The sequence below is a fragment of the Ustilago hordei genome (assembly GCF_900519145.1).
Source record: "Ustilago hordei strain Uho2 genome assembly, contig: UHO2_contig_29, whole genome shotgun sequence".
NCBI lineage: Eukaryota > Fungi > Basidiomycota > Ustilaginomycetes > Ustilaginales > Ustilaginaceae > Ustilago > Ustilago hordei.
This window is the reverse complement of record NW_024545284.1, coordinates 86,129-102,249: the sequence shown is the minus strand read 5'-3', so window position 1 is coordinate 102,249 and position 16,121 is coordinate 86,129. Positions and strand designations below refer to the sequence as shown.

Here is a 16,121-nt window from a genome sequence, read left to right as displayed (position 1 = left end):
CAATGTCATCTGGGTCTTGGATGTGCTCATTGGTCTCAGCATCATGCCCTCTGATACTCCTGTGGTACTCCTGACTGATAACCAAGCTGCAGAGCAAATCATATCTGCAGATGGGCCCAGGTGAAACAAATCCCTCATGCTCAGAAGCGCATTTGCAAAAGACACAGTTAAGAAGGGCATTACAGTCATCAGGTGGATTACTGGAGAACTACAGGTTGCTGATGGACTAACAAAGTTGCTCAACACAAGGGGATGCTCAAGATCTCGAGAGGTCCTTGGGGTCAAAGACCATTTGGTGGTTCATTGCTAGGAGGAGTGAAGGAGGAGGGTATTGACTCACACCACCAGGAGTCCAATGAAGTGATTGGTGCATCCAACAGGATGGCCAATGGCTTTTCCCATGGTGATAAGAGTTGTCAGAAAAACTGTTGGGTGGTCTCCAATGATCAGATTGGTGCACCTGACAAGGCAGAGGATGACTCTCCATCTAATGATAAGCCTCTGTCAAGACTCCTCTTGAGGGGTCTAATGCCCTTCTCCTTCAGACCTCTTTCCTACCTCTTGTCAGTGTCAAAGGCATGTATATAAGGTGTCCAAAGTTGACCAGTTCATTTGTATCATCCTATCCCTCTTGTACTTACTCATCAACATCGAGTGCTCAATACAAACCGTGTCCTGCCACAGTCCACTAGCCTTCCAACAACCCGTTCGTAAACACACTTTTTCGATCGCAGTGTTATCACAAAAAGTTTTCATATGGAGGGTGGGTTTTGGTTATATGAACTAGGGTTGGAGACCTTTTTGTTCATCACGGCAAAGTTGGTTGGTGGGTGACTATCCCCTTCAACTTCTCCCATTTCACCAGCACCGCTAGGGGCAACAACGCGTGACGACAAGAGGAAAATCACCAGAAAAAAAAAAAAACGCCGGGTAACGCTCTCGGCCTGAGCGGAACCGAGCCCGACCTTCATCTCTGACTGCCCTAACGTATGACCTAATTTTCGCCGAAGTCATTACCGAGTCCCTACTTTCGACGGGAACCAGAACTCGAGCCTTCCCCGCCGTCCCTTCCGAGAGTCAACCATTTTCCCCAGTTGTCCCTATCTTTCTCGATTTCTTCTTGTGCCTTTCGTGCCTGCTCAGCTTGAATTTGGAGCTTTTGCTGATGCATTCTTTCGGCAAATTGTTCAACGAGCAAGAGCGCAACTCTTCGTTTCATTTCAAGTTGTTGTTCCACTTCAAATTTGTCGCGTTCGAACTTGTACGGTCCTCTTTGTGTGAACCCAACCAATTGGAGATACCTGATGCACCACCAAAGAAAGAGCAAGGGGTATTACTTGAGCAAAAATTCCATATTGCACAGAAGTTGAGTTAAGGGAGGCGAAAACGTACTTCTTTCTACCGTAATCTTTATCGATTACCGCTCTGCATATTTAAAGAAAGAAGTGTCAGCGAAATACAACGATCAAGGCGTGGCAAGGGGCAAGGAACTCACTTCGGATAGTGATCGCCGAATGTTTGACTGATTGTTCCATATCCGAAACGTAGCAATGAATTAGACGTTTTAATATGTCAGCTACAGCACAAACTGCGGTTTATGGACAAGCCTATGTTGAATTCTTGACGCACGTATAGATGTTTTCAATAAGTTTCTTTCCAGACCTTCCCAAAAAGTTGGTCCAGGCAATTTGGGTTCTTTTCAAGGGAATGCGTAATCGATCTGGAAGAGTGGTGACGAAGGCCCCGTCACGTGCCTTTTCCCAGAGGTGTTGGATTCCTTGGTCGCCTTCTTGTACGGCGACTGGCATCTCGGAGCCGACAATGAGACATGATGAAAGCCAAGCGACGGTGAGCGCGAGCACCTGGAGCAGTAGTGTGAAGCACTTCATATTCAATTGAGAGCGAAGAGAAGGGGGTATCAAACTTTTCGCATTTGATACCCCCTAGAGGTTAAGGTTGATGATGGTGAACCGAGTGACAGACTTGGATGGTAGGACGCGGTTTTATTGACGACGATGAACGGTATGTACAGACGGACGGATCGATACTAATGGAGAACGAACTAATTGAGCCTGGTGCTTTTATACGTCTTGCCCTGTGGATGATACAGTAACATGTTGGAGCGAAAGGGAGTCTGAAACTCGACAAGGCAGTGCAAAGGGCCATACAGCGTTAGAGCTCAGGCCACTATCTCCTCCCAACCCTTATCTTCTCCTGTTACGGTCATCGGACACCCTGAGGTTTTCGGCCTGATACGATCATCAAATGGACCGAAGCGTCCGGCCTGATACGAATATCGGTCATCCCCGACGACCGGCCTGATACGAGTCGATACAGGCACAGCCTTCCTACAGATGAACGGTGTCTCTCAGAAAAGCGAACTAAGTTATTGAGTCTCATATATCGTTTCGGTGCTCGAGAAACAAGCTCCGATGCCTTCTGATCTGTCCCTCAAAGGGAAGTTGGGTTGCATTCCCTTTGCATGCTTGTTATCAATGAAGACAACGGTCGTTGTTTGCAGATTGCAAAGCGTGGGAGCATGTTGATGGGTGGGTTTCATCTCAACAGATGTCCTGGGATAAGACTTCATCTGCACAGGCACATGTTCGAGCATCGATTAGGTCCGTTGAGCCTTCTGTGGCCGTGGGAGGCTGAACTTGGCGCTCATCAAAAAGAGGACCATCTTCCACCAGACCGCACAAAGGGGTGAAGTTCGTGTTGAAGTGATAGTGGACTCTTTGTGGCAGGACACGGTTGTATTGCGCTCTCGACGTTGGTGAGTAAGTACAAATAGATGGACAATATGATCGGGACAAACTAACTGACTCGAGGGCTATATATATACATCTTGACGCCAACACAAAGATAGGAGGAAAAGGTCGAAGCATGAGAGGCAGCATGAGAGCCCCTTGAAAGAGGAGACCGTTTTCTCTTGAGGGAGTTTGCCACCTTGACGAAAGGTGACGACGAAAGCTTACCTTTGCAGAGAGACTTGTCGACCGCCTCGTCGGATGCGCCGATCACCCTGACGGAGGCTGCCCAACGCAGAGGCAGATGAAAGCTTATCAGCGTGAGAAGACTTGTTGGTCGTCCCGTCGGATGCACCGATCACTTCGCGGAGACTACCCGACGGATAACCCGACGAAAGCTTATCACCGTGCGAACCTTCGTCGGCCATTCCATCGAAAGGCCGGTCACCTCGTCGGTCTTCCGGTGCAAGTCGATATTGCTCTTTCAGTTCGTTGCTTTTACTGTTACATCCATCCTCCGCAACAACCCTTTTTCATCCTTTCGTATCCTGGTGCTCAATGGCAATAATCGCTCTCATCCTTGCACAAGGTCATGTTCATCCTGCTTGGCTCTTCAGCACCGTCAGTAAGCACGCAGCAAGACGCAATCAGTCTTGCTGCATAGCCTTCATATAGCATATGGGGACGAACGTGAGTAACTGCAAGGATGAGGTTGATGAGAGCACTGAAGGGATATATGTAGTGCTAAAGATAACGATCCAGTAGGAAGTCAAAGTGACGAAGGATTGGGCAAGATCGATCTAGAACATAATCGGGAAAGCAGATCTGATCATGGATCAAGTGGAGCCAATCTGACTAGAGATTGGACACAACACAGTCCCACTCATTGTCAAGCTAGGTCATGAGATAGCATACTCCCATGTTAGGTATGAGCCTCACAAATGTATATACAGCACACACATAAACTGTCCCATAATTTTACATGTCACCATACATCACTCTAATGCTCAATAGCTATAAGTTGTATTGCCACACTGTCTGATATCATCTGAAAGCCCTGCTTCTTCTCTCCAAGACTGTGTAATTGATATTGACATTGACTAAAAAAAATTGTGCTATGAAGAAGAGCTGAATTTTTTTTTTATTGTGGGACAGTTTATGGAGTGCTCCTTGAGAACACCTTAGTACTTTGTATTCCCTCTTTTGGCCTTCAGAACCACCTTGATGCAGTCTGGCATGCTCTCTATTAGTGTCCTACATGTCTCTGGAGTGATCACTTTCCATTCAGCTTCACATCTCTTGAGCAGTTCATCCCTGGACTTTGCAATTGTACTATACCATGAAAGTCACATTTTGACAAGCTTTGTAATGTCTCTTGAGTAGTTTCAGTTTTTTCACTAACCTTCATGCTTTGTAATGACAGTAATGAAGTGCTTTTCTTACTGTGGTTGGGCATGCTTTGATTTGAAATGTCTCCTGCAGTGCATGACATGCTTTCCTGACTGTGGAGGTTGAATTGAGCTTGAAATAGTGATCCAGGAAGTGAACATGACAAGGCTGGAGTTTTCTTGGCTGGCCCCCCTTTGACTTTGGAACATCAGCAGAGGTGCTTTTGCTGATGTGATTCACAGTAGACTTGCTCATACCAAGTTGTTCTGCAACTGAATGGATAGATTCCCCAATTTGGATGTGAAAGAATGCCAATCAGCACCTCTCTGGGGTGGTTTTTGGCATGATGGTATAGATATGATGGTGTCAGACTGGAAATGCTGCCAGATTGGTCACAGTCATCTGATTGAGCTGAAACTTTCCACATCACTACTTTCAATGTGTATGAAGGTGCTGTCATGGGCCTGGATGCTCAAGAAGCAGGAGGGTCACGGGTTCATATGGAAGGAGCACAGGTATCGAAGATCTAGTCAAGATCAGTAGAGAGCATGGTTGTAGTGCAGTCTCCATGGAGACCATGGACTCCTATGGACTCACATGCAAAGGAGGGCCAAGCACAGCCACGAGGAGGACCAAGCTCAAGGAGCAGGCACAGCCACGAAGAGGACCAAGCTCAAGGAGCATGCAGATGGTTACCACTCAGGGGCTCGAGAGACAAGAGCCAAAGGAACTGTCACTGATCAAAGGAGGAGGAGCAGTGTCGAAGGAGTCGACACCAGGTCATGAGGAGGAGGAGCAGTGTCAAAGGAGTCGACACAGCTCAAGAGGCACAGGGGTGCCAAGCAGGAGAGGCCCCTGAGCAGTACTCGATGAAGAAGGTACTCTCTGGAGAGAGAGAGCAGGAGCAGCATCGCTGGCGATGCTGAGTAGAGGTATATAACCATGCTTTCTCATCATCATAGGTCGAGTGGATCCTCATCCACTCTACTCACCATATAACTAGTTATCACTTCAGCATAAGTATACATTAGTTTCAGTCAGCATAGCAGCAATCTATCAAGGTTGCTCCTCATCATAGTGTGTGTGTTGTATCACCACTACCTGATGTCTGAAGGCACCCATAGCAGGTTAGCAGTCCGGATCAAGATAGAACCAAAGGCAGTAGTCCACTGCGGTCCGGGGATCACTTCAAGCATCAAGTCAACACACTGGACACTCGTGTTGACGCCACCAACCTTATCACCAACACCATCAACCTCATTATCATCAACATCACCAATCTCATCACCAACACCATCAACCTCATCATCATCAACACTCACACCAGACCTTGGTGTCATCATAACATTGATATTGATCATGCCAAGCTACCCCTGAACGGAGTGTCCACAGAGGTCAGCCGAAACCTACGATAGTATATACAACGAGCGCCACCTGCTGTCACTGCACAACTTGATAGTCACCGATACTGAGACAATAGCTGTCGCACAGTTTGATAGTCACCGAGTATCTCGACAGACCGACCTGGGTTTCAGGCGCGAGACCCCTGACAGGTGCCCACCAAGTTACATTGCAAGTTTCATTGTAGTCAAAAGCCCACAAGGTTGTCACAGGGCCAGCAGGCCAGCATATGAAGGGTGCGCCAAATTGACTGACAGCATTCATGGTAATGTCACAGAGTCAGCAGATCAACATATGAAGGGAGTGCCAAATTGATCAGCACCAAATCATCAGGAATCAACAAAGCCAATCAGGCTGGTAGCACATATGATTTATGAGATCAACTGAACTCTGGGTTCCAGGTTAATCTCATGAGGATTGATCAGAATCAGCTGGATCAGCATGCCTCAGCAAGTCAGCCAATACAAGCAAGTATCAGGAGATTCAGGAAGGAAGGTACTGGCATTAGAAGGAGAAGCATATGGAGATAAACACATGTAGGAGCAGGGGACCAAGCTCAGCATCATGCAGACAGTTACCACTCAAGGGGTGCATGCATATAGCCACACAGGACCAAGCACAGGGGGTGACTGCATGACCAAGGGGTCTGGTCATGAGGTCCAACAAGTGGCTAAGGGGATTCACAAGATAAGGTCAGGAAGGTGGTTGCCAGTGAAGAGAGAAGGAAGTGGTGAATGGATTTGGTAAACAAAGAGGAGGAGCTGTGTCGAAGGGGTTGTCACACATCATCAAGTGGAAAGGGAGCATGAAGGTGAAAGGGCAGTGTTGCATAACCATTATGCTGTGCAGACAGTAGGGGTGCAGCATCAAAGGGATTGACACCAGCAGGAGAGACAGTGTCAAACAGGGGATGAAGGCCCCTCAAGAGGAACAGGATAGGTGTTGCAGGTGACACCAATCGAACACATAAATACTCTCATTCCACCATAGCATATGAGTGGATCCTCATCCACTCTACTTACTTACTTTATACTTTACTCTCTACTTGACTCTTAGTTGTGTATCATTGCAATAGCAGTGCTTTTGCAATGACCCTCAAACATGTGTGTTGTATCACTGTTAGGCATCAACTGTAGGTGGTGTTCTCCAAACACTTGTGGTCCAGTTCTCAACTGTAGGCAGTGTTCTCCAACACTTGCAGTCCAGTCTCTTACTGTAGGCAGTGTTGCTCAACACTTGTGGTCCAGTCAGTTATTGTAGGCAGTGGCTCACACCTGCAGTCCAATAACTCCCATCCTCTGTAGGCAATAAGTATATTGTGGTCCATATGATGTCCAAGAGCATTATCAACAGTACTGTGAACACTCGTACTGTAAGGAGAGGGTATCACTCACTCTCCAATGAACAGTGAACATGCTGTGCAACCTCTGAATGGAGTGTTCAAGGTGGTCAGCCAAGACTTACCAGTCGAAGATGCCTGGTTACATTTAGTTGAAACATACCAAGTAGACCTTACTCAATCAACCCCATCTATACTGATCGAATAACACCCAAAACTAGTCTCTGGTGCACGACCGCTTACAAAGGTCAGGAATGGAGTGGTGTCGCTATTTGGGAGCATGCTCCATAAACTGTCCCACAATTTAAAAAAAAAATCGGCTCTTCTTCATAGCACAATTTTTTTTAGTCAATGTCAATATCATTTACACAGTCTTGGAGAGAAGAAGCAGGGCTTTCAGACAATATCAGACAGTGTGGCAATACAACTTATAGCTATTGAGCATTAGAGTGATGTATGGTGACATGTAAAATTATGGGACAGTTTATGTGCACACTGTATATCAAGCTGAGAACACTAGGTTCTCACCACATTCATTAGTCAATCAAGTATATATGTTTCTGCCCTAAAAGTAGTAGTGACATCGTACTCGGACTCTCCCCGATCGCCAGTTATCAGGACCAAACGTCTTCAAACTTCAACATGTAGAAGGCCTATGCGGCGTATCGGCTCGCATTAGGCCGATTATCGCGATGGACATCGGCATATCGACTATCCGATGCCCAAGGAGGAGGAGCTGGGGCCTGGGCCCTACCCCTGCATGACCCCTTGCATTTGTTGAAAAGATGGTAGACTTTAAGGTAGGGCACGATCGTATTGAGTGTATCGACGTTGAAGAGTATATACAACTTGATGGATGGATGAAAAGGGGATGAACTAACTAACTCGAGTGTCTTTATACATCTTGGCTCAGTGACACGTTGATGCGGAAGAGGAGTCTGAATTGTGATGAGGCAGTGCAGGAGAGCTCCTCAATGGCAGAGTCCAGTCTCTTTACCTCCTTCTACTGCCCTCACGTATCACTGATACGATGGTCGGAGGGGCCGAGGTGTGTGGATTGCCTCGATCGTCGGGTAGGCTGAAAGGACTCGGCCATCCCGACGGAAGGTTCCGTCGGAGACAGAAGGCGCCGGTCGTTCCGTCGGCCACCTGATGCGAGTCGATACAGACGCACCCCTCCTTCAGCATTGCCCCTGCATGCTTCAGCCTCGTCCACTGGGTAGTATGTTTCTGTATCGTCCACAGGGTAGGCGCACAAAACACACAAGACTTAGTTAGTTCGTTGTTCCATTAGTACCATATCCATCCACTGTCTCTACACACCGTCCGTCATCGCCACACGTAATAAAACCGCGTCCTACCATCCAAGTCTGTGTCGCAAGTGACAAGCGATCACGCTATTCGCTCCAACAATCTATTTCGACAGATGAAAGTAATTGCAATTAGGAGCAAACGACAGGCGTTACTAGAGCGGTTTCGACCGCAAGTCGTTGTCGTTGAATGACCTCGGAAGTGAGGTCGTCCCTTCTAGATAGTGGAGATACTGTGCAGACTCTACTTTCGACCGTGTGACATCCTCGAACCAGAATTACAACCCTCTCCACCATCTCTTCCGAGAGTCAGCCAACTTCCCCAATTCTTCTTGTCGTGTTCGGCTTCTACTTGCGCTTTTCTTGCCTGCTCAGCCTCGTGCATCAGTCGCTTCTCCTCTTGTCGCTTGACGGCAAACTTCTCGATCAGATAGAGTGTAAGTTCTTTCTTCGTCCAAAATTTGTGCAGATTAAAGATGTAGGGTCCTTCATCTTTGGACGTCACCATCCCCATAAGTCTGGAGAATCATAGCGCAGCAGCGGTCGACTCTCTCTTCAGATGCTCGGACAAGTTGCTTAGAGTCCGGAATGGGGACGTACTTGCCTCGTCCTACCATAAAATATGGCCAGGCCTCCCCTGTAAAATTGGGAGCAAGAGGATTGCGTCAGTCAGATCGAACTGGCTGCTGGGAGGGACGAGAAACGTGCTTTGTGTGATCGGGTCCGAAGGTTTCGCTGCTCGCTATCAGTTCAATGCGGAGCAGAGAAGGACCACGTTCCATGTCAGTTACAAAATCGAGTCCTACGGGAGGGGGTGGAGGAGTTTCATCCTTAATGAAGTTGCAGAACTCTGTTCATATTCCAACATCGACACTGTTCAAGGTAGTGGTGTGGGGGATTAGAGATGAGCCTTCCACCAATCGACGCCCTCTTGAAACGCCTTTTCGAACGCCTCCTTGACCTGTCTGTCTGCCAAATTAGGTCGTGCTGCAAAACCATGTACCGTGTTCGGATAGTGGTTGAACTTGAACGCTTGTTTTGCACCTTTCTCGTTCCACTCCTTCTCCACCTGCTTTGCATAGTCGGCGCTAAAGACAGGATCTTCCTCCGCACAGTTGAATAGAACTGGGTTCTTGAGCGCTGCAATATCACCTTTCGTGATGAAAGAAGGATGGTTTGCAACACTGACGTTGATGTGATCGGTTGCGTTGAGCGCAATGACTAGTTTACCGCCATAGCAGAAACCTGTGCCGCCGAGACGGGTGTAGCCGTGGGAAGCTTTGAGTGATTCGATCCAATTCTTCAGCGGTCCGATTTTCGTTTGCGGAAGATTGCGAAGGAAAAACGGAGCGGCAAGGGTGAAGGCGACCCCGACTTTGAGTTTGGAGAAGAGAGAAGAGGATTTCAGTTCGGTAGCGGTGGTTGGAGCGACTGACATAGCTTCTTCGGTGATTCCGCCTCCGTTGAATACCTATAGCATAAGCACAGATTATGATGCGATGGTCAGTATCAGCTCAGAGAAAAAAGGGGAAGGTGGGGGAGAAATGCTAACATCAGGAACGTAAACCGTCAAACCGGTCGCATCTGCAATCTTGTCGGGGATGACCTTGTTATTGTCGAGCTTGAGACCGAATGCATCGTAAAAGTAAATAAGGGCTTTGGTGGCGCTATCGGAGGAAGGGTTGGTGGGGGTAGCAACGTAAGTGTCGTAGCCGTGGATTTTTTCCATCTTGCCCTTGGGCTCGCCAGGGATGCGGAAGCCGGTGACACAGTGGACGCAGAAGCCACCAGAGATGCCGGTCTCGTTGGGCGCAGTGGAAGCCATTTTGGTGTAGCTCTGACTGAGAGTGGGTATATGAAGGTGAGATAGGAATGGAGATGGTAGGCAGGAGGAAGGAGGGAAGGATGGAGAAGGACAGGTTAACACTAGGCTCGCCTTATTCGACAGGAGGACGAAGGGATATAATGTGGAGAGATGCGGCCTCTTATCGGTGTGAAAGTGCGAAACCCTGCATTTGCTAAAAGTAATCTGAATCGGCGGTTGGACAATGTGAATCGGGAATGCATTTCGCTTTTTGGTTTGTTGTGCGGAAAGCTAGGCGTAACATGCGTGATATTCGGCAATGTCGATTAAGACAAAAGTGTCGCCTTCACAACCAACACCATACGTGGATCCAGCATTACCAGCTGCATCGATGCAAACGCCAAGATAGATCGATATAGAGTCTCAGCACAAGTCTATACCAAAAGGCAGTCGTTTTCAAATCTGTACAGGTGGGACTGGGGGCGGCAAAGGACACCATGAGTGGCACGGCTTGCCCAGACGGACAAGGTGGCTCTTCTCAAGGAGCAGCACCTTCAGAGCCATCATCCAGTATTCGACCACAGCGTGACGAACTCGCACCAAACATAGTAGATGCAGATGCTACGGCACCACTCCTTACTCGTCCAGGACAGAGTCCGCTACCAATTCGAAGAAGGAAACGATCATCCTACTGCCTCCTTCTGCTTCCTCTCCTCCTCATATCCGTCCTGCTTGGCCTGTTCAGCGATCGCATGCCATGGTATTCTCAGCCTCCACCACATCACCCCTCTGCCCTAGCATCGTCTCTGCTTCCCGAAGCTCAGCTCTCAAACGGAACCCACGCCTTCCGTCGTACAGTCATCTTGATCTCGCTAGACGGTGCAAAACCAGCCTACCTCAAAGCCGGGCTCTTTCCCAATCTCACCCATCCCATCTCCTCTTCCTCATTCAGCAGGGATGAGGGCTATCTACAAGCAAGTTACATGCAACCGATTTTCCCAACCCTCACATTCCCCAACCACTGGGCCCTCCTCACCGGCCTCCATGCTTCATCCCACGGCATCGTAGCGAACGACTTCACCCTCTCCTCCACCCATCGACAATTCTACTACACCAATCCAGCGCAATCTTGGAACAGCAGCTGGTGGCTAGGTGAACCAATATGGGCTACTGCACAACGATCTGGGTTGAAAAGCGCGGTGTTGATGTGGCCGGGCCCTCCAGTCACTAGCGCTGGTGATGCACCGAGTTACTTCCAGAAATACGAGAGTGGACCGGAGTGGGGATTGGAGGGAAGGTTGAAGCAAGTGTTGAAGTGGATAGATATCGAAGGTGGAGTGGAGGAAAGACCGAGTTTGATCTGTGCGTATGTACCGGACATTGATCAGGCTGCGCATAGGTTTGGTCCGCATAGTAGGGAGGCGGTTGCGGCGGTGAAAAGGGTAGATGCGTTCTTGGGGCAGTTGAGGAGAGAGTTGGTAGAGGAAAGAAGGTTGGGTGGAGTGGTGGATGTGGTGGTTGTCAGCGATCATGGTATGACTGAGACTAGTAATCATAAGTTGATCTTCTTGGATACTGTGCTTGGACGGGAGCTGTATGAGATGGTGGAGAGCAGGGATGCGTGGCCGCTTGCTGGGTTGCGACTCCGTGGACGCACGGAGAGGGAGAGGGAAGAGAGTGCGAGAAGGGCGTATGTGATCCTTGCAGCTGCTGCAAAGAAGCGTAACGCAGGGTTCGACGTGTATCGGCGAGAAGAACTGCCCGAACGCTTCCATCTGCAATCATCGGTGGTGGAGGACAGATTAGCGCCACTCTGGATGATTCCGAGGTTGGGGTGGTCAATTACAACGCACCACGAGATGGCCACGTTTGCAAACGGCATCTATGCCCCAATAGGTAATCATGGGTACGATAACGAAGAGGAAGATATGCATGCGATATTCGTTGCTAGTGGTCCTTCATTCACTCCGCTGGCCGAAGAAAAGAAGGGCAGGAGGAAGGGAGGGTGGAATATGGACGGGTTCAGAAACGTGGAAGTGCATAATCTCGTTTCGCGCATCTTGGGCGTGCCAGAGGGCAAAAGGGCAGCCACCAACGGCACTTGGTCCTTCTGGGACTCGCATCTTCGACATGGTTTGTAGACGGTATAAACTTGCATTAGATATGGGTTATCATTAGACAACCATTGAGCTACAGCGTGATATAAAGTACTGATTCGCGGGAGATCAGGCTTCGGTACGAGCCTTCTTCGCATCAGCTTCCCCATTTGCTTCCGCTCCAGCCTCAGCTTCATGCTCGGCCTTCTTCTTCCTCTTGACCATCGAACTGAGGTTGTTGACTGGCGCATCGCTGCTTTTTGCCGCTGCTGCACCTGTAAATGGGTTGACACCCTCCTCGCTTCCTTCCGCCTGAGCACCGAGGAAAGCATCCTTGATCGCCTGCTGTAGAGCATCTTTTGTTGTCATCCCGCCTTTTGCCTTTGCTGCTGCATCAGCTGGTAAGCCGAGCACGCCTGTCAGGTCTGGCTCTCCGTTCAACTGGGCTTGCCCGTCTTCGGTGTCGTACTCTTCCAGCTTCGTGTCGATCTCTTTCTTCATTCCTTGCATTTCTTCAAGCTCTTTCTGCAGTGCTGGCTCGGACAGATCGGCGAGATCGTCTTTCTCCTTACCATCCGTTGAGGATTCGGGAGCAGACTTGTCGATACGTGACTGAATAGCAGTGATACGCTTGCCGAGAACATCAGACGCCGACTGAACGTGCGATTTAGCTCCCTTACGCTGCTCGATCTCAGGGTGGAATTCGAGTGCAAGACCCAAACGCAAATGCGCATCGGCAAGGCGACGAGAATGCGGCAGCAGAAGAGGAGTCAAGATCTCGAGACTGGAGCGGTAGTCAGCAGAAGCTTGGGAGAAGTTCTCGGCTTCTAGACCTACGTCGCCTAGATCGTTCATGACTTCTGCTAGTTCGGCTTGAATGCGAGTCTTGTCCCATTCTTGGCCGTGAAGTGTTGTGAGTTTGGGAGAATCAGAGTCGAGAATTCGCTGGTAGATGACACGTGCAAGGTCAAGAACAGAGAATGCGACTTGGAGATCGTCTTCGTCATCTTCTCCACCGGCAGCGCCGGGAGCGCCCTCCTCTTGCTCGTCATCATCATCGTCTTCTGCGTCGCCACTGAAGCTGAATCGAGGGTCGCTCTTGACTGCTGCGGCTGCGGATGAGGAAGAGCCCGAGCCAGATGGTTTGGAAGAGGACCCAGACGCGGCAGGTGCAGAGGGAGCTAATGGAGCAGGAAGAGGAGCCGATCCACTGCCACCACCAAGAGCAGCCGAGTTGATAATGAAGTTCTCAAGCAAGCTGCGACCGTAATGATGAAGAACAGGTGCAAGCTCGTTGGCGTCTTCGGCGTATTCGGAACTAAGCTGCTCGAGAGCATGGGCGACTTTGTCGATGGATGCGGCATACTCTTTGAGTGCAAAGTGTCGCTTGGATTCGTCAATCAGCTGTCTTGCTGAGGCAGTACCGTTGGCGGCACCATCCTCAGCAGGAGCATCAGCTTTCGGATTTGAGGGCTGTTCGTTGAGTGCCATCTTGTCTGTGTGAGGGAGGGTTGAGTTGGTGGAGGTGAGAAGGCAGATGAGTGTTGGTCTCTGCGAAGGTCTCAGAATGCAGCTCATCTGCCCCTCTGCGCGCTTCTTTGCAGGTCGAAATTTTAGGTACTCAGCAGCGGAAGTGCACAGACACACGTCGCGTACCTTCGCCTGTCAAGAGAGAGGTGTTCTTCTCCTTTCAGGCTCAGCCTCTTCGTCATCTCCCACACTCACACAAAGCTCACTGACAGACAAAGCTTCAACACCAGATGATGATATCTCTGATAGATGCATTCCTTCGATATCTGTAAAACTCCTCCCTCAGGTCTATTCCGTATCTATTCCGAAGTGGAGTGATTAGTTTATGAGAGCTTGTAGGAGACAACGAGCTGAGGGACAGTGTTCTGTGCCAGCCCGCCGAGTGCAAAGGTGAGGTTATAGTAGTAGAAACCGTAGACATTCTTCTCGCTGTCGTACGTCATGGAACGCTTGACCGCGCCTGAAGCGACGCTACCGTTCAGCTCTAGTTCCATGCCAGGCAGCTTGCCCTCAGTCCTGTTGGAAGCAAGCAAGAAGTCGTCAGGCAACCATGCGAGAGGGCTGATACCGAACATGAGCGTCATCTGGGTCGGGGCAGTGTAGTTGGCTGCAAATGCCTTCGAGGGGGGGAAGCGAACGGTCAAATTGGACGCAGAAGCGGTTGCCGAGATAGTCGGGGTGGTCGGGTAGAGCGACATTCAGGATGCTTATGGCTGAGCGTAATTGAGCGAGTGCGTGTCAGGCTTAGGCCACATCATGACAGCTGGAGTAAATGCAGTAGGGTTCTTGGCAGGCCCACCGATGACAGCTTCGTCGATCTCAGTACGACCGACAGAGATGTTCGGTGTGATCCAAGCAGTGTAGTTGCGAGGACCATACTGCTTAACATTGGCATCGAAAGGAGGCGACCAGGCGTGCGATTTGACAAGACGGCCATACCTGTTGCCAGTCTTGTTGGGCTTTAACAAATTGCGCGACTCTTGCGAGACAGACTTATCGTGGTACTTGCTGGTGATGGCCATCAAAGGTGCGAAAGCGGCATCGTCGACATGTGACGCACCGGACAGCTTCCAAGGCACAGGCCAGCTCCTCACATCAGCATCAAAGAGACCAGCTACGGAGTAGCCGAGCAAGCTCACGCAGCCCGAAAGACCAATCCCGTAGGTTCGGTCCCAAGGCCCGCCGAGGCTGTTGAGTTCAGACTGCCAGAGATGAGCGGTCTTGGTCCAGATCTTGGTGATGGTGTCTCCTGCCGCCTTAGCGAAGGTCGTGTTCGAAGGAAGATAGCCGGCCAAGCTGAGTGCCCACAGAGAGACACCAGTGTAGGTGGCAGGTAGCTTCGTCTCCATATTGAATCGATCCGCTCACTTCAGGAAGGCATCAAGGCAGTGTGAGCATATGATCGAGTGGTTCGTGAATTTGCTTGTACCTGGCCACGTCGGACTGGCCATTACGAACAGCAGCGGTACCGCGGTACTCTTCTGGCGGGGATGAGGCGACGGATAGCGACGCTGCTCTCCAGGTGCCAAGTGGTGAGAGCAAAACACCCAACGAATGATAGTAGGATCGGGCCGAGCATCGGAGAGGCGCTCAATGTCGAGAATAGATAGGCAATGGAAGCCGATCATGAGCAATATGGGTTGTGGGATGATAAGATTGAAAGCTGTGCTTCAACATGTGAGTTGAGAAGCTTCGGCATGGACCTGCGTGAGAGGCTGCCCCGTAACGATATCCCGCTTCAAACTTGCTCCTGCTCCAGGTGAGCTGATCCCTTCGAGGTCAGAGTGAAGCGAAATCCAAGAAACGAAGATCAAGTGACGATCTGTCAAATTTTCATGCAGCGACCCCAGCCTGAAGCCAAAGGTAGTGGCTCTCAGCACTAAGGAGCTCGCTGGAAGGCAGTGAAGGCGTCACTGTCCTCGTCGTGCAAGCATCTGGCTAGAAGAGTGTGTCGACCTCCAATGGGCAATTAGCATGGACGCAACCGGAGATTAAGTGAGGCCTCATAGTTTCTCTCGTCGTCTTTTGGCGTCATGCATGGTCATCTTGAGAAGTCAAGCCATGATTGGTTGCAAAAAGCATGATGTTGCGGTAAGGGTGAAGAACATAAGTAACCAGGAGGACAGAGTCCAGTGGTGGCGTGCCGGCCGAGTGAATCTGCGAGGTGGAAAGCCGAAGCGCGCCCAGTAATGTGACAGTGAGGAGAGTTGCCTGTGCTGATTGCTAAATTCCGGTCCAATCGCCATCGCCATTTCCAACTGCTTTTTTTACGACACCGCTTAGAAGCACAGCCGGGCCGGGAGTGCCTTTTCTACGGTCACACATTTCGCCGGTGCAATTCTCCACTCAAATCACCCCGCACTCTGAAGTCACAGAAAACGCTGCGCAGCAAATCATTGGTAAGAACGCCCATTGCCACTGCTTGTTTCCTTCTTCCTCGCCTTCATCCACACACATCCAGCTGTATTGCACTCGAACAATCAGCATCATAACAAATACACG

At 49.8% G+C, this 16,121-nt stretch overlaps 7 protein-coding genes across 7 annotated transcripts; 1 reads left to right on the top strand and 6 right to left on the bottom strand.

Annotated features, from left to right (window-relative positions):
* Positions 1–1,024: 1,024 nt before the first annotated feature.
* UHO2_07438 (uncharacterized protein) lies at positions 1,025–1,889 on the bottom strand (the record flags this gene model as incomplete). Its single annotated transcript, XM_041559046.1, has 3 exons — positions 1,025–1,301; positions 1,393–1,425; positions 1,630–1,889. The coding sequence occupies 3 exons, from the start codon at positions 1,887–1,889 to the stop codon at positions 1,025–1,027; spliced, it is 570 nt and encodes a 189-aa protein (XP_041414980.1).
* Positions 1,890–2,561: 672 nt separating this feature from the next.
* On the bottom strand, positions 2,562–3,178 carry UHO2_07437 (uncharacterized protein; the record flags this gene model as incomplete). The annotated part of the gene is made up of 2 exons (XM_041559045.1): positions 2,562–2,766; positions 2,979–3,178. The coding sequence occupies 2 exons, from the start codon at positions 3,176–3,178 to the stop codon at positions 2,562–2,564; spliced, it is 405 nt and encodes a 134-aa protein (XP_041414979.1).
* A 2,058-nt stretch (positions 3,179–5,236) lies between these two features.
* Positions 5,237–5,804, bottom strand: UHO2_07436 (uncharacterized protein; the record flags this gene model as incomplete). Its single annotated transcript, XM_041559044.1, has 2 exons — positions 5,237–5,506; positions 5,664–5,804. The coding sequence occupies 2 exons, from the start codon at positions 5,802–5,804 to the stop codon at positions 5,237–5,239; spliced, it is 411 nt and encodes a 136-aa protein (XP_041414978.1).
* Positions 5,805–9,087: 3,283 nt separating this feature from the next.
* UHO2_07435 (uncharacterized protein) lies at positions 9,088–10,014 on the bottom strand (the record flags this gene model as incomplete). Its single annotated transcript, XM_041559043.1, has 2 exons — positions 9,088–9,660; positions 9,742–10,014. 2 exons carry the CDS (start codon positions 10,012–10,014, stop codon positions 9,088–9,090), a joined length of 846 nt encoding a protein of 281 aa, XP_041414977.1.
* A 476-nt stretch (positions 10,015–10,490) lies between these two features.
* On the top strand, positions 10,491–12,134 carry UHO2_07434 (uncharacterized protein; the record flags this gene model as incomplete). Its single annotated transcript, XM_041559042.1, has 1 exon — positions 10,491–12,134. One exon carries the CDS (start codon positions 10,491–10,493, stop codon positions 12,132–12,134), a length of 1,644 nt encoding a protein of 547 aa, XP_041414976.1.
* An 84-nt stretch (positions 12,135–12,218) lies between these two features.
* UHO2_07433 (uncharacterized protein) lies at positions 12,219–13,580 on the bottom strand (the record flags this gene model as incomplete). The annotated part of the gene is made up of 1 exon (XM_041559041.1): positions 12,219–13,580. The coding sequence occupies one exon, from the start codon at positions 13,578–13,580 to the stop codon at positions 12,219–12,221; it is 1,362 nt and encodes a 453-aa protein (XP_041414975.1).
* Positions 13,581–13,942: 362 nt separating this feature from the next.
* On the bottom strand, positions 13,943–14,968 carry UHO2_07432 (uncharacterized protein; the record flags this gene model as incomplete). The annotated part of the gene is made up of 2 exons (XM_041559040.1): positions 13,943–14,236; positions 14,381–14,968. The coding sequence occupies 2 exons, from the start codon at positions 14,966–14,968 to the stop codon at positions 13,943–13,945; spliced, it is 882 nt and encodes a 293-aa protein (XP_041414974.1).
* Positions 14,969–16,121: the final 1,153 nt, after the last annotated feature.